This window comes from Aythya ferina (assembly GCF_964211825.1).
Source record: "Aythya ferina genome assembly, chromosome: 4".
Classification (NCBI taxonomy): Eukaryota; Metazoa; Chordata; class Aves; order Anseriformes; family Anatidae; genus Aythya; species Aythya ferina.
The window spans coordinates 45,276,577-45,301,609 of record NC_140300.1 but is presented as its reverse complement, the minus strand read 5'-3'; the positions used below and the strand labels follow the sequence as shown (position 1 = coordinate 45,301,609).

Genomic DNA, 25,033 nt, shown 5'->3' with positions numbered 1-25,033 from the left:
TAAGCAACAAATCACAAGGCTTCAGAATTCATAACAACTGAATTCAAGTCAATGAAAAGATACAACTTCTCATTTAAGCAACATCACAAATTCAATAGAACTATTTATACTGACATATTACTAAATAATATTGAGGAGTATCTCTTTCTTACATGTAGACTCTGAAAAAAAAATCAGAACTACGGGAAAACAAGTGTCGATTATTATGATTGCCACCTATGGATCTACGACTATTTTTAAAAGCATGGAACACAACACAATAAGCCTCTTGTGATGGAAAAGCATTCAAGGAATTTTAACACACGAATGAATTAAATTAACAATTCTGTTTCAACAGCTGTATGTACATATATATATATATATGCTTAAAAATAAATCTGAGCACATGCATAAGATAAAGCCACTCATTTATACGGTGAGACGCACCAGCGCACAGTAATGCTACCAATATGCTGATCCACATCTATGAGAATATGCTTTTAAAGGGTCTGCAATCTTTGTTGGAAAAAAAGTGTCAAGCCTCATCAGCAAGAGCTCCCTCTGTCCTATATGAAAAGGTCACACTGTCAAATTTCATCAGTAAGTACACAGTGTCTCTTTGAAAAACGTCCAACAGAATTTGTCAGAATCACTACCAAAAGATTCCTGTGTGCGAAATAGATGTGCTCGTGCTGAAGTTTACTGTATTCACGGACCCACAGAAAAAGCTCACTTACCTTTCAAGTACGCTACCTGAAAACCCATGCTGAAATCCTAGTGTATAACTAAAATGCATCTGTTCTTATCCAATTAACAGAGCAGAAGTACTGTTCTTAGACACGGGAAACAAGCACAGCCGCCTTCTGATTCAGGGCTCCTTTTCCTCTCTTTACTTACTGGTTGAGCTGTGCTGCTGAACTGCATTGCACACAAAGGCCCATCCCAGAGCACTTGGCTTTTTGTCACAGCTGCACACCTCCTGTGCCACAAGAGTTGTAGAGAAATGTCTGCAAGGTGTCTCAGGAGAGCCTCTACTCTCTGCACACATGACTTGACACGTGTCCAGCCTTACCTATGCCATTTCAGAGCTGTTGGTAGCCTGTTTTGAAGTTTTCCAGTATTAGGGCTTTTATGACCTCCTCAGGCAATCTAGTTCTGTGCTTGATCATTGCTACCATTAGAATAGTTTTTCATCCTTCTTTTTCCTGCTATTTAAAGCTAATTACTTATTGCTCAGTTCTCCATGAACCTGAGCAATGGGCTGTTCCTTTCCTTTTCTGAAGCAGAAATATGTATCTTCTTTCAAGCCCTTTTTTTTTTTTTTTTAATCTTTTCCCCTATACTGTGGTTGCCAGACCTCCAGTCTTTTTGCTGTACTCTGAATTCTCTCCAGTTAGTCATACATTTTAAAGTAAGATATCCAAAACTGAACACAGTGTTCCAGCTGAAGCCTCACTAATGCCAACATGAGTAGAAAGATTATTTCATGTATCTTATTGCTGGCTACACTTCTGTTCCTGTATCATTGTAAGGCAATTTTGCTTCACAATATGAGGATCTTACACTTGATGTGTAAACTACTGTAATCCTGACATCTTTTTCAAGCCCTCCCCCCTTTGCTAATTGCTCCAGATTGTGTGCAACACAGTAACCTCGAATGCATGCATGTCCTTGCACTTGGCCACTACTGAATTTTATCCAGTGTTTCTCTGTTTTGGGAATTTGTCACACTCATGTTGTCCTCTGTCCACACAGGCTGTCCTGGTCTCACCTCATCTGCTAATGTAACAAAAGCAAATCTTCTGTTCTATTATCCAGATCATTAATAACAATACTGAGCAGAAACAGACCCTATTAGAAGTTCTTTGAATGAACCTCAGATTCTGATGTTTATATTACTAGTGAGTAAACCCTGAGTGTAATAACAAAGTATTCCAGTTTCATCACGACTGTGTTTCCCTTCTTTTCTTATAACAACATCATGCAAAACAACAAAGCAACTTCTCCCATGCCACAAAGGTCTCTTAGACTACCAAAGATAAAATCTGTTTTCTTCTATGTATTCCCAAATTGTTTCTCTTTTCCATTTTTTTCTTTTTTTTTCCTATTTTTTCCACTGAAATTAGTTCACAAAATACTCAAATGAGGAAGAGAAAAAGAAACAGCAATACTCTCAAATACACCACCAATACTATAATTAATTTTACACTGATACAACCTGCCTTGCAAAATGTCTGCAGTTAAATAGCACTGAATGAGGTACCTACGTGAGAAATATACACTCCTAATATGCAGTCCCAATCAGGTTAATTGACTGGGACAAGAGATTTTTCAACATGTGGGATTGACAACACTTTTTTTTTCCTTTAAACAAGGACCTTTGACTTTGCACTGAAGACAACAATTTAAAAATCAAAAATACCTTTCCTGACTTCATTTTACCAATGGAAACCTTGAAAAGATATAAGTATTTATTTATAATTCCTTTTAATATCATCATAAGTTTATCAAAACAGACTGAATAAACGGTACCATATAAAACTAACCTCCAACATCAAACGCTGGGAGACAAGCAAAATAATCTCTCCACAAAAGCTTTTCTGGTTTCTTATGAATGATCTATAGACGACTTCCATTTGAAGCTGTCTTCATGGTTTTAAAACACAGGCAAATGGATTGCTGCCAATCCATTTCTAAATCAATGAAGATCATAAATGTAGTCATAAGCAGCCATTTTCTACATCACAAATTTTATCAGGTGTCTACCATACTTAAGGAGCCTAACAAATTTTGCCATAAAGATTTACTAGCTCAGACATTAAAATCATTCCCATATATTTCACCTGTCTGCCCCTCACACAACATGTTTTTTTCTGCCATTCCCATACAAACAAAAAAAGAAAGAAAACAAACAGAAAGAACAAAAATAAACCTTGTGAGCTTTCTAATTTAATTTATAGAGCATGGAACTTGCCAGAGTAGCCAGTTTATTTCAGCAGGGTGTCACAAATGCTAGCTAAAGATTTGATCTTCCAATTGCCTCTTTTCTGAATCTGTAAGTAAAACTCCACTGACAAAAAAAAAAAAAAAAAAAAAAAGAGTTTGCTTTGTTTTGTGTATTTTTTTTCTTTGTTTGTTTGTTGGTGGTTTGGGGTTTGTTTTGGTTGGTTGGATGTTTTATTTTGGCTTAACCAGATAAGCTGCAGCTCCATTTTAAAGCAAAGCAGCAGAAGTTCAAGCTCTGCAAGAATAATAATCTTGCCAGAATGTGTTTGAGGTATAAAACCATAAATATGCCTGTGTCTGTACATCTAGGACATTTTTTTCATGGCAGAGTAACCTCAGCTGGAGTCCAAACTTTAGGTCAAATGCAGAGTATCCAGAGTTACTCTGAAATACCGAAAATTAGGGCCTTTTGCTGAAAGCCAGATGGCCCTTCTGCACTTCAGTTTCCCAGATTCAGTGAAAAGCCCCACGTCACCTCAAGATTTGCACCTTTGAAATATATGTGCAGATGCATCGAAAGCCTCAGCAGTCTGTCCTGGTGGTCCCATGCTCGTAATTCATAGAACCATAGAATGTTTTGTGTTGGAAGGGGCCTTAAAGGTTATCTAAATCCACCCCCCCTGCCATAGGCAGGGATGCCACCCACTAGCCCAGGTTGGCCAAGGCCCCAGATTCTTCCTGGCTGTTATATTCGCCTTTCCTTCTAAGTGCCAGTAGCTGCTCATTTACCTCCTCCTGATCCTCTGTCATTTAGTCCTTCCCAAATCAATTCTCTACACTGTTCAACTCACCAAGAGTTCAGGAAAATGCCCTTTGAAAAATTTTTACCTGATGTTACCTAGCTAATCAGAGGATACCGGATCGCTCTTCAGGACGTTTACCAAGAGAACGACAATTCTGGGAAACACCTGACAAATTACCATATGTATGAAAGCCTTCAGAAGAAGCAGGCATAAGTGCTCAGCAGGCTGGCTGGTCGGTGGAAAAGGAGGTTTCAAAGACCTCACGAGACTCTACCACAGGACAAGGATATTTGCATATACCATCAGTTCCTAACTCAAACTGACAAGTCTGACTCACTTGCTGTTATCACTGGCAAACTGCAAGGCAGGAATGAAGGGCCAAGGTGGGAACTTTTTAATCTACTTCTGTTGGGAAGGTCCCTAAAGAAGCACTTTACAGCCTCCAGCAATCCCAACCAGATTCTGCTGTGCAACTGGTTGCTCTGTCAAAGGAACGGCACTTTCAATAAGTGAACTGCAGACTCCCTTAATTTTCAAGAGAGAAAGAAAAGTTGAAGGGATGAAGATAAAGGAGCGGAAGTACTGCAGAAGCCTGCAATGCCTTCTTGCTTGCGATGATTGCTTGAGGAGCTTTGAGCATTTGTGATCAAATATACATTTGCAATTCCACTCATTAGTACCTTGTTCCTTTTTTAACTTTACTTAGCATTTAAGGTCTATTTTTATTGGTACTGTGTATAATTATGATTACACACAAGTACTTTTATCATTTGTAGAAAAAAATCAAGAATAAAGATACCTTTAGTTTTGATTTCGCTCTGTCGTTTAATGCAGCTCTAGAATGGGTAAACTAGTTTTTCAGCCTTCCAACTGAATAGGATAGGGAGTGGGGTAAACATTAAAAAAAAAAAATCTTAGCTTGATGCAGTTAGTGAAGTAAATGTGTTCTTACATTACTGGTACATATCTATATGCATTCTTGTACGCCATGGTGAAGGAAGAAAAAGGAAAAAGAAAACAGGGGGAAAAGGGTCTTTTAGGGTTTGCTTCTATTAGTAGCAAATAGCTGCCAGATAGGTATAAAAGTAGGTATTGTCTATTTCCTGTAATATACTCATCCAGATCTTTAGGAGATGAATGCACTGAATATGTAATTCTACAAAAATTGAGACTAACTAAAATATATATATACATGTGTATATATATTGGGGGAGGGGGGCTGATGTTAAATCTATTATTTTTCTACATGCTTTTAAGTGCATGGTTCACTCCAAATAAAGATCAATTTAACCCTCTAAGGCTAACATAAGTGTGGGTGGAGACTCTAATCTAACTTCAACAGAATGACTAATTTCTAATTGCAGGCTCTTTGTTAATGGTATTGACGCATAAACCATAAAAAGCACAGCTTGCCTCTCAGATGCCAGGTGCATATTTCAGGGTCAGTAGCTAGAAAACATCTTCTTAATTGAAAACTGAACATATTGGATCTAGAGGTGATTGAAAAAACACTCTCTCTATAGGCTTGATCCTATTGACCTTGGTGGAATCTAGACTGTGATTAGAATTATTTGGAGACATTCACTTTCCTATGTGAATCATTGCATTTATAAACACAGCTATTTAAGTAACAGTTTGTAAACAGAAAGCACTGGTAATCCTCTAGTTTAAATAATCTTTCCGATACCTTTTTCCAAACAATAGAAAGACTTTACCATAAAATTGCCCATTAAACCATTTTGTAAGTAATTGGTGTTTTGGAGAATTTTGAGTAAAACCAATGCAGATAATTTTAAAGCCTCTCCATTAGCCAGGACAGTCTTTTCTTCATTTTCTTCAGTACTGTTATCCCCCTGGGAACAGGGACTTTAATATGAAGCAATCCCTAAAAGAATCTAGTAATTGATAGTAAGTTTCTGTAATGTCAAATACATCTGCGTGCATAACATGTTTTCAAAACAATCTGAATGCAACAATTACAAAATAATACCTGGGTGTATCAACAATGAAAATCCAAAACAAACAAGCAAACAAAACCCTAAACCACTCACCCCACAAATCTGATTTTTTTCCATGTCTAAACAAATCAGAATTAGAAACTTTTGAAGCATCTACAGTTTGCTATCAACAGTGCAATCAACATCAACATCTATCAACAATGAAAAAAACAGCACTTTCAAATAAGTAAAGCGTGATATTTTTTGGTATTCAGTAAACTCTAGTTATTCTCCTGACATTTATTTTTATACAGCCATATAAGCATTAGTCTTAGAAAATAATCTAGACCTCAAATGGGCTGATAGTGGTGCCTCTGCGATTACACTTTCGGAGATTCAAGAAGATAACTATGTGGATATTTGTGGTTAGAAATGCAGTCCATTTCAATCCACTGATGCCCCTTGCTACAAGATAAAAATAAACAAAGAGAGAAGTTTGACATCAGAAATGATGCATTACGTGTGCTGTGCTCGGTAGTTTGCTGCTTTGTGAGAATACAGTTTGTCCAAACACTTTTTTAAAGTTAAAAGCGTAAGACATAAAAATTATCAGTAACTGGGCATTCTAAAAACATGCTAAATAAACCAGGAATGCTGACAAGCAACATCTAGAAGCCAGCCACATAAATAATGGCACTCATACCCCAGTGGACACACTCACTTCACTCGGTGCATAACTATTTCTGAGCTTACTGTCCTACCCAAAGCAAGCAAGGCACAGCTACTGTGAAAAAAATAACAAAGTTTTGTTTAGACCCAGCTATGTTTTAACATAATATAAATTAACATTCCTTTCATCAAAGTAGAAGAATTTTTAAATTCTAGAAACGTTTTTCATAGTACAGTGAATACTGGAAGTGTTTGTCTGTTTCTGCTTGTAAACTGGTTGACAACTAAGAGCAAAATCAGTATAATTTATATACTTCAGCTGCCAGACAAACCACTCTGTAAAATTAATTGTCAGAATTTTATTTATTTATTTTAGCTCCCTAACCTCTCTCTGGTGGGCAGAAAGAATTAAACTTGTGTAGCAGGTTAATCTTGCTGTTACATGGAGGCTTGTCAGCCTTATGCAAATTTAGATAAATAATGAACTACTGACAGCTTCCATTCTCCATGCCGCTGTTCTCTACCATCGGCTTTAGGGAATCTACCAGCATCACATCTGTACACATGCAATCTGTATACATACGCATATATAGGACTATATACATATAGTCCTTCTGCTGGAGGAATAGGGAAACTCTTCTCCACAATGTCTGCTTCCCCATGAGAATATCCTCTAGCCTACAAAAATCTGCCTCTAGGTTAAGAAACAACGGCACAGTCCTGTGCCAACTGAAGCAGGATTACATGTCCAACACAGAAAAATAAAATCCCAGAACTTCTGTTTTTACTGCCGATGACTGTTGTCAGTTTTACTGCCTGTAATGAGGAAAGATCTGTAGCTCAATCCTAAATTACACTAGGTGGCTTAAACAACATTTCCGAGGATCAAACACAAGCTTCCAGCAATGAACTACAAAAGTCATTAAAAAAAAAAAAAGAAAGAAATCCCTGTATTTTTGCAAATTTAGATGTAGTTTTACAATACCCTACCTGTAAAATGGAATTACCCATGCATCTACAAGACCAGACTATTATGTAGCTTCCTCTAGTGGCCAGTCCCTAAACCTTGCTTCTGCTGCCATTTACCGCAGTTGTTTAAACACAAATGCTGACGTTCTGTGTTCAAGCACTGTAACCTTGGGTAGGCATTAGAGTTTATATTTTAGCTCTCCAGTACAAAAGCCAAGGAAATTAAGGTAAAGCATATAACAAACCATTTGCTATTTATATTAAAAGGACAAGTGGTAAAGCCAGCAAAAAATTGAGTTATTATTTAGTTCTCTAGTTTGCTCCCTGGTGAATTCTAGTATATTTAGTTACATCATCAAGCACGACTTTCTCATCCCAAGACTGAGGAAGCAAGACAGATGTTCGGCTTTCATTGCCTTTAGATATTTACTACAAATCATCCAAATTTCATTTTAACCTTGGAATTACTGTGCACATACACGTGCTGGTGCGTGTTTTAATGAGGCTTATTGCTGTAGTATGTAAACCTAACACACACCACTAGGTTTGCTTCTGCAATATTTTTTATGAGGGAAAGAGCAATTAAAAAGGCACAGCAAAGTATTCACCAAATTAGAAGGCCACTGAAATCAGAAGATAATTTGACATACCCCTAAAATATCACAAGAAAATCAAGGCTGCTCTGTGATACAGGATTGGAAGTTACAAGTATGAAATTTTATACTAAATATCAGAAAAATTTCCTTAGAGGTTAAAGCCATTTAAGGAAGGAAAGAGAAAACCTAAATGTAGAATATGCCAACAGCCCATTACAAAACATATTATACTGAACAATCCAACTCTTAAAAAGTGCATTATGTAACCTAACAGCCATTTCTGATTTCTGACTTAAAATGAAAATAAATTAATTTAGATTTCGGAATCCACTCATTGATCCAACCGAAAATAATCATAAGGATTAAGTTACTGCAATTGTATAGCTAGTGGAAAAATACATATCACTCGTGCAATTTGAAAAAAGCTTTAAAAATCTCTGAACAAATAACTGTGATTATAAGGTTGTTCGGGGAAACAGCAGTGGTAACTTTTATGTCTAAATGAATACCTTCAATTGCCTGAAATTCTTTACATCTTCTTACACTAAAAACTATAACTTCCTGCATCTTTTATTGCCTTTGCACTTCCCCTCACTCTGGAATGAGAGAAGTCGCATCCCCATCCCCCACCCACCATTACCATTATTATTTAAATCCTGTGAAATTCCATTCAGCTTTGACAAACACATTAATTCCCCCAAACTGACACTTAGCCATTTATACACTGCTAGCAAATTTAGACAGTGCAACAATGACTGATAAAACATATAATAAAGCACCAGCTTTTTAATTTAAGGTCAGGGACAAATTATTTTCAGAACACTACTGTACATTCCTCTGGGAATGCTGTTCCCCTGGGTAGCCCTACAAGGCTCACATCACCAGCTCCCTTAGACGTTCATCCCTCCATTGCAGATGCTTGTGTGAACCTTACACACGATTCAAAGAAGAGAAGGATGTGCCTGGAGTAATTAACGATTACATTTCTTCCTCTCTCTTCAGATATTAGTCCCCATGTTGCCAGCTAATGCACTTGTGTCCTGCCATTCAGGCTGTGATTTGTTCCCTTGTGCCTAGTATTTATGCACGTGCTTGTGGCAACTGCTTCAAAAGAGGCTCCTCAACACCTTCAGTGCAATGCTTACTGTAAGGATACCTCAGCACTTTCAATACCTGGAACTACGAATCCTCTGGTGTTGGTATCTGTCTAAATTTACTCATTTCCACAGCTGGAATGTGTCTGTTATTTCTCCTCAGGAGAGCACACAGCAAAGGATTTACAGTACTGTAATCTCAGGTCTCAAGTTTGCTTATTCCCTTTCATACCATTACATCCTCAGGGAAAGATAATGCAGCTGATGAAAAATGTCACAGCCTCTCTAAAGAAAGAATATCTGTCCAATTGGAGGGTGTGCTGCCAATTGTTTATGTTCCTGGCTTTCTCTCAGCACGTTTCTAAAGCTGGACTTTAAGGAGGAGGAAGAATAAGGAAAGCAAAAGATTTAGTCAAGTATTTTCCTCAAAAAAGGTCTGTGCTGGTTTCTCATCACTCTGTACTGGCATTTTGGCATTAGAGCAATTGAATATGCAGTGGTGTTTGGGTAGCAACCTAAGAGCCTAATAAATAAAACATGAAAGTAGAGAAAATTCAATAAAATTTCATGCATGCTTTTCATTTTTCATGTTAAGGATCAGAATATTAAGTACATTTCACTGGTCAGTTCTGTATTAAATATTACAGTCACTCATTATTCCTTGTATTCTATTTGAGTTAGAAACTTCAACCAAACCCCACAATTTCAGAAAGTACAAACATTAAGTCAACAGTGTAAAGACATACTTAAATATAAATACAAATTAAGTGTCTCTAATGAAATGCTTATGTTTTAAATAGAAAAGACAAAGTGGCATCTTATTGTATCGGTATAGGATTGAAGGTAAATGGGAACCAGTGAATACTTGCCACACACGTTAAGATTCAGTTACAGAATTATTATGGCACCAGAAAGAATGGTCCTGGCATTAATCATAATTATCAGAATTATTTCTATTTTAGGATTGTTTGTTAACAGCTCAGTTGTTGGCAGCGTAAATACCAATTTAAAATAAATCACCCTATATAGTATGACAGAACGCGAAAAGAAATGGTCAGTGTACCTGTATTTTATTGCTTACAAATTAAAAAAAAAAAAAGCAGCTATTCATTGGCTTATCTCTGCACACCAGCTTTTAAGCTAAAAAAGTGCAGACATTTTCCATGCAAAAGTTCACTTCAAACAATATTGACTTACGCATTTCTTCAACAACGTCTGGATCACATTCTCTGTATTTGTCTATTTCTGCCTTTAGCTGCTCTTTTTTCTTCCGAAGGGCTGCAAGTTCCTCTGTCAGCGCTGCACGTTCTGCCTGAGGATTCAAAGCACGTTGGGAGATAAAAAAAAAAAAAAAAAAAAAAGAAGAATAAAAATCAAATTATTGCAGAGAACATTTTTCAAAAATAAAAAGATATAAATTTGAAAGCTGTTTTCACTACTGCTTTCCATCAACGAACCAACTGAGCATTTTATGCACACACAACTCTTAGTGACACTCAACTTTCTTCCTTCCTGTTTGTATTCAGTATCAATAAGGTTAAAATGGATAAGCAAAAGAACAAATTCCTACAATCTTTGAACTCAGAATGGTTTAACAAACTCAGGTTAAAGAACATTTAAGATCACTGGTCTTGTCATTAAAGACTGCACTTCCACGTATCTGGATATTATGTATGAATGCCGTGGTAATGTATTTTTCTTCGTGTTTGTTCCACAGTGTCCAATTGTAGTAGTCTCAAAAATAAATTCAAATATTTATGACACGGTAGTCTTTCCTGGGAGAGCATACCCTGTCTACCTCAAATGTTCTACTGATTAATAATATCTGCAGACACCTGACTCAGCATGAGCACTCCCGTAGCCAACTCAGCACATATTTCAAATTCATCCTGTACTTACAGTCAACCTCTGGACCTGGCTGAAGACTGGGATATTCAAAGATCTCATGCCAGTGCACCAGGCAGCCTCAGACAGACAGGTAACACAAGTTTGTAAACTGTCAGGTTTTTATCCAGTGACAATCTCCACAGCAGCCTGGCAGTCTGAAGCATTTTTGAACTTCCACATTTGCAAAGCTTCTGCCTGGATTCAGCCTATTCTGAAAACGCAATACGGAAATCAAAGGCTTCCAGACACTGGGGTATGGAGGCCAGCTGCTCAGACATACATCCTGATCTAGATTTCTCAGGACTTTTTCCGAATGTTTAATCTGGAACTGAGGTGTTGGAAGCATCAGGCAAAACAGGATTTCCAGGACCAATCGCTTCCTGTGACAAGGTCAGGCCACATGGTGGAGAAGCCCAAGCCTCTAAGTCCATCTGGAAACCTGACAAGCACAGCTGTATGAGAAACCTGCCTGTGTTTCACTGATTATGGTCAAGCTCAGAGTGCTTCTACAAAGCCTTCTGGATTCTAAGATACGGCTCTTTCTTGCAAAATTCCATCCTATATGAAAACTTCTGTCCGTCCCTGTTTATGCATTTACATATTGGAGGTTTAAACTAGTCTACAATGAGCATCTCAAAACAAATCAGCAGCTAGAATACCATATGATTTTCTTCTAACATACTACTTCATATGCATGTTAGATGTGAAGCCTACATATTATTTTACAACGTATTTTAAACAGCTTCAGCATGCAAAGAGCACCAAGCTTAACTGACTTCTCAGAATAATAAATTAGAAATCCAGATTACAAGTAAAATGTAAAAAAAAAAAAAAAAAAAAAAAAAAAAAAAAAAAAAAAGTAGATCCCCAACACCTAAATTCACAGTTACTAGATTTGGCAGTTCAGCAACCATTGGCAACTTTGGCATATAACTGTGGGTAGGTCAAGTTTAACAATATCTTTAAATCTGAAAAAAGCTGGAAAACTACCAGACTTCAAGCATCTTGGAGTTGTCAATATTTTCCTCAGTAGTACAAAATAAGACCAAATAAGGAAGAATTTAACATTTAGGAACATCCTATTTTTTTTCTCCCTTCCTCATCTTCAGTACTTCAAAATCTTAATGGATTTCCAACAACTCATACTATTTGCAAACTGGGAATACTTGTATCCTGTTCCCTAATAGGATCGCCTCCACCCCCAAAGCAACTTACAGTATCTTCCCGTCCAATTTTTGATTTCTCAATGCTTTTCTGTAGAGCCTCTTTTTTCTGACTGCTTTCAGCAAGCTGATAAAAAAAAACAGAATAAAATCAACCTATTTCAGTGACATATATTAAGCATACTTATGAAAGTGTGTATATAGAGAAAATATTAAAACAAATAGAACATACACTTCAAGTACATAAATTTATATATATATATATATATTTATAATACATGTAATAAAAATAAACTCAAAATAAATACAAAACCACACAAATATAAGTCTGGGGCTCTGATCCACAGAAAACAATAACAGGAAGCAAGTTTTTTACTCCCACACCACGAAATCTTGTTACGTGCTGCATGTTCAGCATGGGACCAAAATCCTGTTTCATGCTGTAGTCTGGGATCCCTATGCAAAGGCCTCCATGACATGGAGGCTTTGGACTAGATAATTTCTTTTCATCCATTTCCAGCCCTTTAATCTCTCCCATAGCCACTCCCTTATTCCCTAGACAGGGTGACAATAGCTGTAGCAAATCCACCTGCTCAGCTGCTGATAGCAGCCTTCCCCAACTTTGCTACGCCATTGGCATTGCCCCAATCCTTTTTGCATACTGGTGAATAGAAGTCTCCATAGCACTAAGGCATGTAAAACCATGGCCCTTTTTCCTATGGCTTGATTTCTGAGTTGCCCTCCTTCCCAAGTGAGGCAGGGGCACCTTTCAGAGAAGACCCCATCTCCAAGGCCAGTACAGTGCTCCCTGCACAGTCCTGTCACTCCAGGACGCATCAGTTATGGAGAGATCTCTCTCAATTAACCTGCCGCCCATCCTGCGCCACGTCCAACAAGTTTAGTTGGACGTTTTCCAAGGACACTTTGGAAGCTGAGCCGGATGCGTGACTCACCCGCTGCTCCTCGGGGACGCAGTACTCAGCATTAGCCAGAGCTTCTTGAAATACCACACAAGATGAAGAAGAATGCAAAAAAGTTCTAACAAATATGTAGTTTGGAAAGCAATTCCTTAATTTGAAACCCCCTCTCACACACACACAAAAAGGAAACACTGGGATTCTTTGTAAGAACTAACTCTTCAGCTTAACTTTGAGATGTTCTGCGTATCAGTCAGGAAGAAAACTGGTATACCAGGTTAATTGCAAGGAAGATGGAGGTGGCTCTGAGATCCCATGTTTCATTCTTAAAAGAAAAAAAATAGAAATAGAAATAATTCCAATGGCAATGCCTTCCTCCCAAACTCTCACGAGGCCTCCACTTCTACATTCCCTTTCTCACTGAGGATCGCGCTTGGTGGAAGGGCATTCCCAAACATTTCCTGCAATCCCTTGCCTTAAGATTTAATCATATTTATATTCTCATGCAACTGGAATGCCAAGACCATGTTAGTCTTTACATGAAGAAGCGTTTCTGCAGCATGCTCCTCTCTGGGTGGACTACATGTTATCACATTGCTTACAAGAATTCAACTTGTTCGTACAATGCAAACAGAGCTGCTTTGGAGCTATAGCCACGATTCGATTTCTATTTAAACTTATGTCCAGTATGCATTTTCAGAAATACGTGTTATATATAAATGCATGAAAAGTATGAGGCAGACCTTATTGTCAAATCTTAGATATCGGACATAAAGGTAAAAAGAAATCCCATACTGGTGGGCTCTGTGGATTAAGCCCCAGACCAAATGCAGTTCACTTGGTTTGGGGAAGGGTCTGTGTGTTTCTTCTGTACCTCAATTTTTCAAAACTACCTCCTCTTTCTGGATAAGTATGTTCATGCATGTGTTATAAGATGAATGGCAATGCATATATGATTTGGGGAAAAATACATCCAGCTGTTTATTCATTGCACCACTGAAAGTAACCACCTAGGCGGTGTGGGTTTCAGTCTGTGGCTTGAAGTACACCAACATCTTAATTTTGGTGGGGAGCTAAACAGTACTCTTTCTGGGGTTTCCACAAAATTCATATAAAATTAAATGTGTTAGTGCCCACATTAAGTCTTACCAGGCAGAAGTACACAGTTCAGCACAGGACAAGCACTTAGGTATAGTTTTCAGTTTATGAAGCCCAAGGAAGAAAAATACCAAAACACACATCATTCAGCATCTCTGAACAAAGAATTTGTCTGGAACTAAACTCACAGAGGAAGCAGAAATGCCAAAGAGCTTATCTAGGTCTATATAAGTGCATGTGCAAAGAAAAAGACAGTGCTCTCTGGAACATAAAGCTAATAAAGCCATAAAGCTAATTCCTCTGATTTCATATTCATAAGGTTCTTTAAAAACAAATCTGCATTCTCTAAGATGGAAGCACAGGAAAACTTTTCAGAGAGGTGCAATAAAATAATACAATCTGATTACCAGCTTGAAAGCATGTTCCTCACTATGGCATCTCATTATTTTCTTGGTCCTCCATATTCCAGAACATTTAATTATGAAAGAGACAGTAATGATAAGCACTGAGATGTACAGAAATTTCTTTGCCAGGACTAGATTCTGACCTACATAATGTGCAAGGTTACCATGCTGCAAGACTAGAAGATCTTCCTCAGCCTAAAAGCAATGATAATTTTTATACAGTTTTATTGAAGATTTTTGCTTTCTTCTCTCATGGATTTTAATATCTTGTGGGATATATATATATATATATATATATATATATATATATATATATATATATATATATATATATCACTATCAATAATTCTAGAAGTTCTCTTCTTACAAAATAAAATGAACCCCCTGGTCTCTATGGGTTATTCAGAAGTCATAGTGGGTGTTCCTATGACAATAAAAGATAAGGGAAAGAACTGCAGAAGGAGAAGAGAGATTGAAAAAAAACAAACATAGGATGAGAATGCAAAGGGCGAAGAACAGATGGCCAGGGTCTGTGTGAGGAATCTGTGAGGATGGAAGAAACAGGAAGGCTTGGATAAAAAGGCAAGAACACAGCTGAAAATAACTGCACATGAAAGGAAAAAAGATAGTTAAGGATAAAGGAGTCAGATGGAGGAAGGATGAAGACAGATGATACAATACTTAACTGACAGGTAAGGGCAAATGGTATATGACAGGTTACAGGGCATTAAATGGAAAGAAAAAAACATGCAGAATTTGCAAATGCTGTGTATGTATGTTAGCAGAGGATCACATCTGGCCAAATAAAGCAACTCACCTTCCCACTCACCAGCTGTAGAAAGGTCTGATTGTAAAGGAGCACAGTAGCAGATGGAAGATTTCAATCCTTGGAGTAGTCATGAGACGTTTTTCAAGTGAACTGACAAATAATTTCTCAAAGAACATTAACCACCCTGAGAGAAGTCTTACTCCTGCCAATAGCTGTGGGATTGATCTGGAGGAAAAGCTACTTATTACCTCCCTCTACATGTGTCAGGTCTGACACAAGAACAACCTTCTGCCACAAGTGTAACTCATCAGATGTGGAAATAAGTGCAGAAAGATTTTCTGCTATACTGTAAAGTGTCATGTCTCCAGCCTGTCTGTTCACAAAGACCTCCTCAGAACCAGCACACGATTAAGCAAGGTACAAGAAAGCAGGAAAAACTGTCAGCTCACACAAAGCTGTTTAAACAAGTGTGTGGGGAGAACAAGACTAAATAATGAAAGTAAAAAGTCAAGGGGAAAAAAAAATCTCCACAAGAGTATTTTCAGTGTTTGCAAGACATGGTGGGAACCTGCAAGAAGGCAGATAAATGAGGTAATTAACATCTATAATAGAGGAGAGTTGGGAAGCAATTCCTTTAATTTTACAGACCTCTGTGGTCAATTGACTGACCACTGGCCTAGCCCTGACATTAATTCAATCCCAAGTCCCCCAGAAGGATGCTCGTTCTTGCTTTGCAAGGGACTCAGAGCATTTAGCTATACATTTGTGCAGCAGTTTGCACATGTTAAGTGCTACATGCTGATGATAACCATCACCCCCATCAGAGGCCTGGGGGTCTGGTTTGTGTCAAGGGATACAGATTAGATGTGCACAGGCGATTTATAATACGTTATGCACGCACCATTGCTAGGGTTGCACTGTAGCAAGTCAGTGATGTACATTCGGAAGAGGAACGTGTAACCCTGACACACAACAGCAGCAGGTTTCAATCCTCTCTCTCCTCCAAATTTGCCTGATAGGGCTCTAGCTCCACACTATTGGTATTTTATTCTCCAGAAAATGTTTTTGTTGGTCGTATTCCTTCTGGTTTCTCATTTCTCAACCACTGCAACCACCGGTGTCCCACCAAGCACGTAGCCTGTCTTCCTAGCGTTTTAAAGTATCTACAAACCTGGTGTCAGCCATGCAAACGCAGGCCCTCGTATGTACACTGGATGTGGATCAAACCAAGGTCTCGCATGCTAACCACCAAGAGTGTTCACAGATGTTATCCCACTGTCATTATGGTCTTAGGGAGAAATATCAGACGCTTAGTTTTCTCCTGGCCAAAATACTCAACCCAAAATGGTATTAAAAAAACTACTGCTATTGTGTGCACCACTCAACTGTGGCACCACAGAAGAATTCAAGACATCCATTTTTTAATTGTTCATAACTTTGCTAAACTATTTACTTGAGTTTTGAAGTTCTCTATGCTTTGTTTCAGGCCAGAGGCAAGCACTCTTTGCTTTTAACTTAAAGAAATGTGGTCCGAGAGTTTTGGGGTGACATTTGCAGCAGAGCAGTATATTTCTGTCCTACGTTAAATCTAATTCACCACTGAAAAAGTAAGTGGAATTGACAGAAGGCATGGAGACAAAGTACTTCAAAGCATTCCTCTAGATTTTAAAGAAAGATTAAAAAAAAAAAGACTGATAGCATAGAGAGAGTAAAAATGCAAAGATTAACAGCCAAAGCACAATCTGAAAATATTGAAAACAGACGCCTTGTGTTAAAACAAAGGCACAGCACTCCACTAAAAGCAACCGCTCAGCAATTGCTGTTGACTAAAACAATAAAACTTAAAAAACAGAAAGGCACATCGACATGCAGAATTGTTTTCTAAAGTACTGCACAAAATAAACATACAACTACTTTTTACATCAATTCTTGCCAGGGCCTCCAAACACACAGAAGTAAACATCAGGCTCGCCAATCACGCTACTAGCACGCTCCCATTGGAGTAGAGAGAGCATCCACCACGACCTGCAGCCCTGCCACTCCTGCCCTGCTCCCAGGCCGCAGGCACACCGCTGTTGAAATGCCATTTTGCACATACACGAGTGAAGATGGGGCAGGCCCCAGGTCCGCTGGGTCTTGTGTCAGGGATGTTACACACTTCTAGTGAAGCATAGACAGAAAGCATATACTTGAAACATAAATACAACTAAATTACTTTTATTTTTTTTTTCTTTTTAAATATGATTATGAAAGGAAGAGAAAAGGAACATGTAATGTCTTAACCAAGGTCATTACAAGTCACTTGAGCAATATGAAGTAGGGAACTATGGTTGCTGGACTTGGAGGCTATGAGAAGCACCTGGGAGACAGCAATAGTTAAAGAAATACAGGCAAGAGTAAGCATAGAGATGAAAGCAACACAGAATAAGACTTAATCCAGAAATCAAAGAATAGACAGTAAGATTTTTACAGGAAGAGAACACCATAAAAGAGATTAGCAGCATATTTTAGAAAAAAAAAAAAAAGGTAAATCACAGCCCACCATATTTCTGTACTTAAATATTTCTTTTTTTCTTAAACACTGAATTATGGGTATACTGGAGAAACATTCAGTACAAGAATTCTCTTCTGTTTATGCATGCTGAAAATTTTACCATAAAAGATTACCTCAACTTTAATACAACTTTTGAAAGAATCGGTTCAAAAACCTCCAGAAGATTGAGAATAAATACAAATTTCTGGAGAAAAAGGAGACCCAAAACCCCAGGAGAAGTTATATTTGCTATTCAAAATGAAAGGCTGGTGCACCGATACTTTTAAGTGAATAATACTTTTTCTAAAATATTATGTTATTATTTCTGCAAGTTATGTCTTTCAAAATAATTAACATATAGGTAATCAGTGAGTATTTTTCTAAACTTTGGATTATAACTTATGGCAGAGATTTAAGTTTAAGAAACTCAAGCTAAGTGAAGTTTTTTGGGGGAACCTAACTGAAGAGATATCTGACTCCATACATGTATAATTGTCTGATGAAGCACTGTTAAGATCCTAAAAATAAATAAATGAAAACTCTAAAGTTAGGTCTGAGCACTCATAAGCCGTATTTATGTTTTGCACTAGTATTGATGTGGGTAATACTGATGTACTTATCCCTCCCACAAACATAATCCATTTTGTGTTCCAAGATTAAATTTAGGCCTATAATCCTGATTTATTTGGCATGCTAATAAAAACTGATATATCCCACAGTAAATAAGGTATGGCTGTGTTCTCAGAAGGTACCGTGGAGTATACGATGAGTCCTGCCTGCAATCGCTTTCGGATAAAGAAAATTGAACGGGCCTCAAACGTGGAAGAAAGCAACGACACATTCTGCCTCCAATGGAACCTTCACCCATCCACATACAAATAGTACATTGCTAATTGCAGTTCTTTTAAAGATCATTCATATAAAGTAAAACACTGTACATTTAAGTGTTTTTTAATTCAGTTATTTTCTATCCATTTAGATGGAAAATCCACTTAGATTTGCCTTAAAGGTTAAGCTACAGTTTACTCAGAGAAGATGTCTTGCCACGAGTTTTTGGTTTTTGCATTATTCATTTGCAACACCATTTGGTAAGTACTGGTTATGCAACGAAAACAAAAAAAACTCCAGGCCAACCCCTTTAATGCACAAGAAGTGAAGGAGACAGTTGTGCAGGCTGAATGAAAGAATTGAATTTCACTGGCTGCTTTCAGAGCTGGCATAATTGGAATGAGCTGAGGGGCAGATGGCTGTCCTCTCAGATACAGATACCAAGTATGCCAAATCAACCTGGAAAAAAGGGGGGAAAAAAAAGAAAGAAAAGAACAAGGAGAAATGCCTCAGTCTTCAACCCTGCCTCACAAACGCAAGCAATCTAATAAGACATGCTGAAAGAACCAAAAGGCACCCAACACAACTGACAGAAACAGAGAAAACACTAAATCTGGACATGAAGGATGCTTGTAACTGTGCTTTAGTGCATTTACTTAACCAAAAAGTGCAAAGTGATTGTTAGCAGGTCTGTTCAAAGGAAAATAGAAACAAAGGGTAAGAAAAGAAAAAAGTTTTATTTTATCCCCAAAGGGCGTTTAAAAATTGCTATCCTAACCAGCTGGCAATGCCTTCAGGGACTCAGCACAGAGCCCCGAGTCAAAACACAATATCCATCTGATACTCCCTCAGCTCAAGTCCTGCCTAAAGATTACAAGATACAGTTAAAAACTTTATTCCAGAAACTTTAGAAAAGCTGAAATTCTACTTCAAGGTATTAACAGTAAATAAAAAGCCTCTGTAAAATACATTATCAAATATCCGAGTTTTGACAGCACCCTTGCATATTCACTTTTTATTCCAATTTTACAGCTTTTAAGCAATGCTCAAACAGATAACCAAGTCATCTCAAATTCCAGATACAAGGAATCGTCTTTGATGGAAATACAATGTGTTCAACAACAATTTGCTGCATGTCTGTGTCAGGAAAGACTTTTCCCGCAAAGTCCCCCAGCTTCAAACTGACTTCACACATTTGGTTTTACACTCCAGTGAATAAACTGTTTCTATTTCATCCCCTCCAGAAGAGAAAAATGCTATGAAGTGAAACTTAAAATATAAGTGCATGACAGGATTTTTATTTCTGCATGTGTGCTCATTTTCTGGGTTAAAATACGCTATATTAATCAAATGACAAAACTTGAAGGTGAAAGTTCAGATTAAATAAGATTACAACTCACCACCTCCATCAAACCCAGCTTTGAAAGGCAGTACTGCATCTGCCTTATCCCCAGGCTGGATGCTCCTGGCCTTACAGCAGAGGCAAACTTTCACGCTTGCCACACAGCACACAACATCTAAGCCCTTAAACTTTCTCAGGATGCTGGGTTTCAGCTAATGTGCTGAGCTGTCACTCAAGATATGCAAGGCACAGGGGTGCATCTGTGCCAGATTTGATAAGGCTTTTGAGAGCGCTCTATGTTTATTCCCAATTTCTTTGCATTTCAGATCAACAGTTTCACCGCAACGTCAGGATCAGGAATATATTTGAGCCAGCAGCTTGTGTGCAAACCTCTTCAAATAGGAAAGGTAAACCATGTGAAGACATAACGTGAAAAAAACACAGTTTCACAGAACACACAGTCAAAAAATACTAGTATTTTTTACTCCATTAGAGCAGAATGAATATATAGCATACACTACCAGGACACAGTAACAAGACATCCCTTTTAATAGAATAGGATTCCTCCTCTAAGCCTACTTTATAGTCTTTACAGGTACTACAGAGCCAGCTCAGAAAAAAAAAAAATAAAAAAATGCTCTTAAATCATGCCAGTTTTAGCTTATGCTCACCAAGGAGGCAGGAAAGGAAAACCTACACTGCACAGTTGCCATCAATCTAGTTACATATTAACAGCTAGTAAAAGGAAAAGCATGAAATTCTGCTAATGAACACCAAATTATGAGGTTGCTTAATTCTAACAGAAGCCTCCAGAGCACCATATTTTTAGAAGTCTGCCATGACAGCAGTAACTAAGCATACCCTCCAGGGCTTTGTAGCATGCCATTAAACATAATCCAGAAGGCTCTAATGAGTTACAGCATTAGAAGAGTATTCTCTGCTAGACATTTTAGGACTTACTAAATTCAGAATCATTTCAAGGCATCAACATTTTTTAAAATGCAAGATGCAAATAGGTGAGAAAAAAACCTGAACTGCTTCAAAGAAAAATTTATTAGCATCTTCCAGAAGACTGATTCAGGAAAGAAGCTTTACAGGATCAGCAGATGAATGAGCATAATGCAATCAACATATTATCTGTTTAGATGACGCAGATTCTCAGGCACTTGCTTTTAGGATACTTCTTACTGCTACAACGCCCACTGGATAGTACAAAGAAGCAAGACAGACACCATACCAGCTCCACAGCTGTACGTTTCTTTATGTATCTAGTCCTTTATTTCAAAGGAAATGTATAGGTCTGTAAAAGCCTGAAGGCTGAAAATAGGGAAAAATCACTAATTGCCTCTGTTGGGAGGATCATCACTACCCATAAAAAAAAAAAAAAAAAAAAAAAAAAAAAAACAGAAGGACAAAAAAAAAAAAAAAGAGTCCCGATGGCTGGGACTGATGATTGTCAAAATGGCCAGGCCAATACAAAAAGAACAATAAATTAGCAAGTAGAATCCTAAATCCCCTCAAATACAAGGGGAAAAAGGGAAGCCCAGCATGGATATTGAAAGACTACCATAACTGCTTAATCGACACATTGGGATCCTGCGTATGTTTTATAATGGGCATTAAATAGAGAACTCTTTAACAATTAGACTTTAATTTTTCCTGGAAAGGGACAAATTAGTATGCTTTCCACAACTGAATAAAACAAAATTATAAGCACACATATAAGAGAAAGATGTCTAAATGAATCATTCCTAATATAACTTGCACACATTAGTTGCAAAACTACTGACGTAAATCTCTGGTTTTAAAGGACAATTCCTCAGTATGCTATCCTAACATTCATAAAAATCATACTAAAAGTACAGACCCAAGCTTTTCCAGAAGGTATTTCACCAAACTTCAAGGTAAAGCTATTTATCTTATTTATTTTATTACAGCTATTCAAGTAACATGACAAACTGATAAACAAAATGAACAGCCCTACAAAGGGCAGTGGGCCATGGATTCCAGAGGTGTTGCACATGTACATCTAGGGAGACCCTGCATTCAAAGCCGCTGACAGAGACTGAAAACCGAACGAGAGATCCAAGGGGCTCTGCTGAAGGCCGATATAGCGTGTACTGAGGATACCACTGAGAAGTGATGCAAAAAGCTTTCTTCTAGGTCTGACGGGCCAAGCCAAAATGCCAGCCACGGTACACGGGGCCTGGTTGTCAGCAGCATGACCTGAGCACCACGAGGCCATTCCTTCCCCCTCACGGGGCGTCCACCATGCCCGCCGGGGCATCACCTCAGGTCAGCCAGCGCTGAGCGCCTGCAGCTACACGAAGCCAGAGCTGCGTGGCGGCACGCTGACATCCCCATCGCTTGGCTGGGGAAGGAGGAGGTTGCTCAGCCCAAAACAAGGTGGACAGCAGAGGTTTCTTTCACTTCAGCCAGTGGCCTCAGGCAGTCACAATCCAGCAAAGCTTCCATGCAGGAACCTAGTCACAATATTTGAGGAGGAAAAAGGTATCTGGCTAAAAAGGATAGATACAAACCAAACTAGCTGGTGGTTCAAACCCCAATTTTTCTGTGTGCATTCTGAACAAATAAGGTTCTCTCCTTTTAGCTAAATTGCCAAACATAATCCAGGAGGCCTCAAGCCAGATTACTCACCAATATGATTATTTTTTTCCATTAACTATTTTCAAACAATGTGCATTCCTAACAAAAGCACTTCCTAATATAGCATTCCCCAAGCATTTTTTAAAATGCATTAAATCCCCTATTTTCATATTTCAATGTTCCTAAATACAAACAATTTAGTACATGTGAAGTCACTATTTCAACATGTTCATTCCTGAAGAACTTTTTTTTTTTTTTTTTTTAACTAACTGCCAAAAGTGAGTTAGGATATACTGACTTCTAAATTCTTCCCCAGGCTCAATAAATGAGTCATGGGAAGTGAAAATCCCTCCTCTTACCAACCCTAGGGCAGGGATTTGAGGAATGAAACATCAACTAATCTCTTCCATCTTAACTAACACTTGCCCAATGCAGTATTTAGTGGGAAGAAAAAGAGAAATTGCCAGAAACTCTCCCCAAGTCTGTGTTGATCATGTGTATCTTGAACCGAGGTCATGGACCAGCATAGAAAGTCCATCCAATATTCCCCTCTGAAAAGATTTTCATTAATCTTTGTTGCAGTAAAAGGTGATACCATCCTAGTCTCTGCCTCAGAAAAAACAGGAGCAATAACACAGTCATGTTGCATTTTGCCCTTGCAAAACCTAAGAACATAAAAGAAGAACCCACAAGAAAGCAACATTATGAGAAATAAATTGCAATGATTGACAATAAGATGGTGAAATAAACCGTTTTGAACTGAAGAGAGAAATGAACCATCATAAAACCAGACTGGGGAAAGGAAGTAAACTTCTTGTTTCCCCAAACTACTAAGTTACGGTATTTCCAGTACTGCCAATAGTTAACACTAACAACAGAAAGATCTCTGTTGAAGAACTTGGTCCCTTAAGCCCAGCAGTAAGTACTAAACCTGTCCTGGGCAGCTCAAGTAGAGAATTCCTCACTTTGTCTATTGTAGACAACATGCTGGAGAGATAGGATGCTCCTTACAGCTTCTGAGGGTTGTGGTTCACAGCCTGGTCCACCCTCAGGTGAAAAAAGACCTCAGTGTTAGCAGTTACTTTAATTAAGGCTTAACTCAAGCCACTATAAAGCAAAATGCAAGCAGGAATTAATTCACCTTATCTAAAACAGACAATAAAATTGCACAGGTATTAAAAAACACATAGATAATGAAAGAAGAAGAAATTAAACAAAATCTAAGCTGAATCTCTTTATACTAAGGTTACATCAGAAAGGTCTCTGTTTGCCTCACTCACTGATATGCTGTTTCCTTCCCAGTAAAAGTGCTGTTAGGGTTTTGCTGCATATGTGCCTTCTCATCTTCAGCAGGTAATGAATCCTTCGCAGTCATATCCATTCGGTAGGCAACACATCCAGCAGAACAACACACAAACCCAAGATGCAGTGTGTATGCGATACATTACCAACTCTCGACTGAGATGGAACGTGACTGTGAGTAACATGCCAGAGCTACTCATCTCCAATCTCCTCATTTTATGCATGCAATGAAATCAACAAAAGGCAGAAGAATCCTCACCAGAAGATGATCTTCCTGCTTACACTGCACAGGTCACATTCTTTGCTAGCTTAATAAAACCCCTGAGCTTCCAGTATTGCTAAGCCAAGAAAAAACAACTCATTTTGTCAAAACATAATTGAACATAAGTAATACAAAACTTCAGAAACTGACTGCCAGGAGAATATTGGTAAAGAATAAAACTGCATCCTTCCACCTTTTTTTACGGGAGGAAAAGAACCAACCCCTTGAGTAAAGCTTCCACAGTTCTCTCAACAGAGGTAGAGTTCCATTAAAGATTTCTCCACTTATAAACCTTGTTTAAACAATACTTCTCAATCCACACCCTCACTCTGGTTTCACAATCTCATAGCTGTACTGATGCCATAATAAACCAGACCTGCAGAACAATCTGATTTAACCAAAATGCAGATTCCACTGTCTTTTTCAATGGTTCAATTCCCAACTGCATAAGCATAACTGAGAGGTGAAGAACAAGCATCTGGCGGAAGGCATAAACCTTTAAGAGCAGACATGCCACTGCACAGCAAATCAATCCAAAATCCATAGGGACCTACCAAGCAATTCTTACTCTGACCTACTGGAGAAAAAAAAAAAAAAAAATCAGCAGAAGCTACACAAAGCAAAGGTATTTGTGGTAATTGCTTTTCAGAAAAACAGGAAGAAGCCCGAAGAGTAACTCTGGTTTGGAGAACAGCACTAAGATTGTAATCCTAATGAAATCAGCACAGGATTTGCCATCTATGTCCCATTCAGGGGTTTGCAGCCTTATTCAAACACATGCCCTAGAAAAGCGTGCTGAAAAACAAGGAAAAAAGAGCTATGCCAACAGAAACAACTTTAATTCAACCATTGTTTTTGAATGCCATATCTCTGCACAAGGAGATCACACCAAAGACGTAACAAATCCTTCCTGGAAAGAAAAACAAAA

The 25,033-nt window shown here is 38.1% G+C and overlaps 1 protein-coding gene across 4 annotated transcripts in view; it reads right to left on the bottom strand.

Annotated features, from left to right (window-relative positions):
* MND1 (meiotic nuclear divisions 1) overlaps nucleotides 1-25,033 on the bottom strand; it is a 41,809-nt gene that overhangs the window by 9,836 nt on the left and 6,940 nt on the right. For all 4 annotated transcript variants that reach the window (XM_084518479.1, XM_084518476.1, XM_084518477.1 and 1 more), the window contains exons 5-6: nucleotides 12,096-12,170; nucleotides 10,191-10,305 (exon numbers count right to left, since the gene is read on the bottom strand). In XM_084518479.1, the coding sequence (XP_084374605.1) occupies nucleotides 10,191-10,305; nucleotides 12,096-12,170 (190 nt within the window). The remainder of the gene's footprint in view (nucleotides 1-10,190; nucleotides 10,306-12,095; nucleotides 12,171-25,033) is intronic.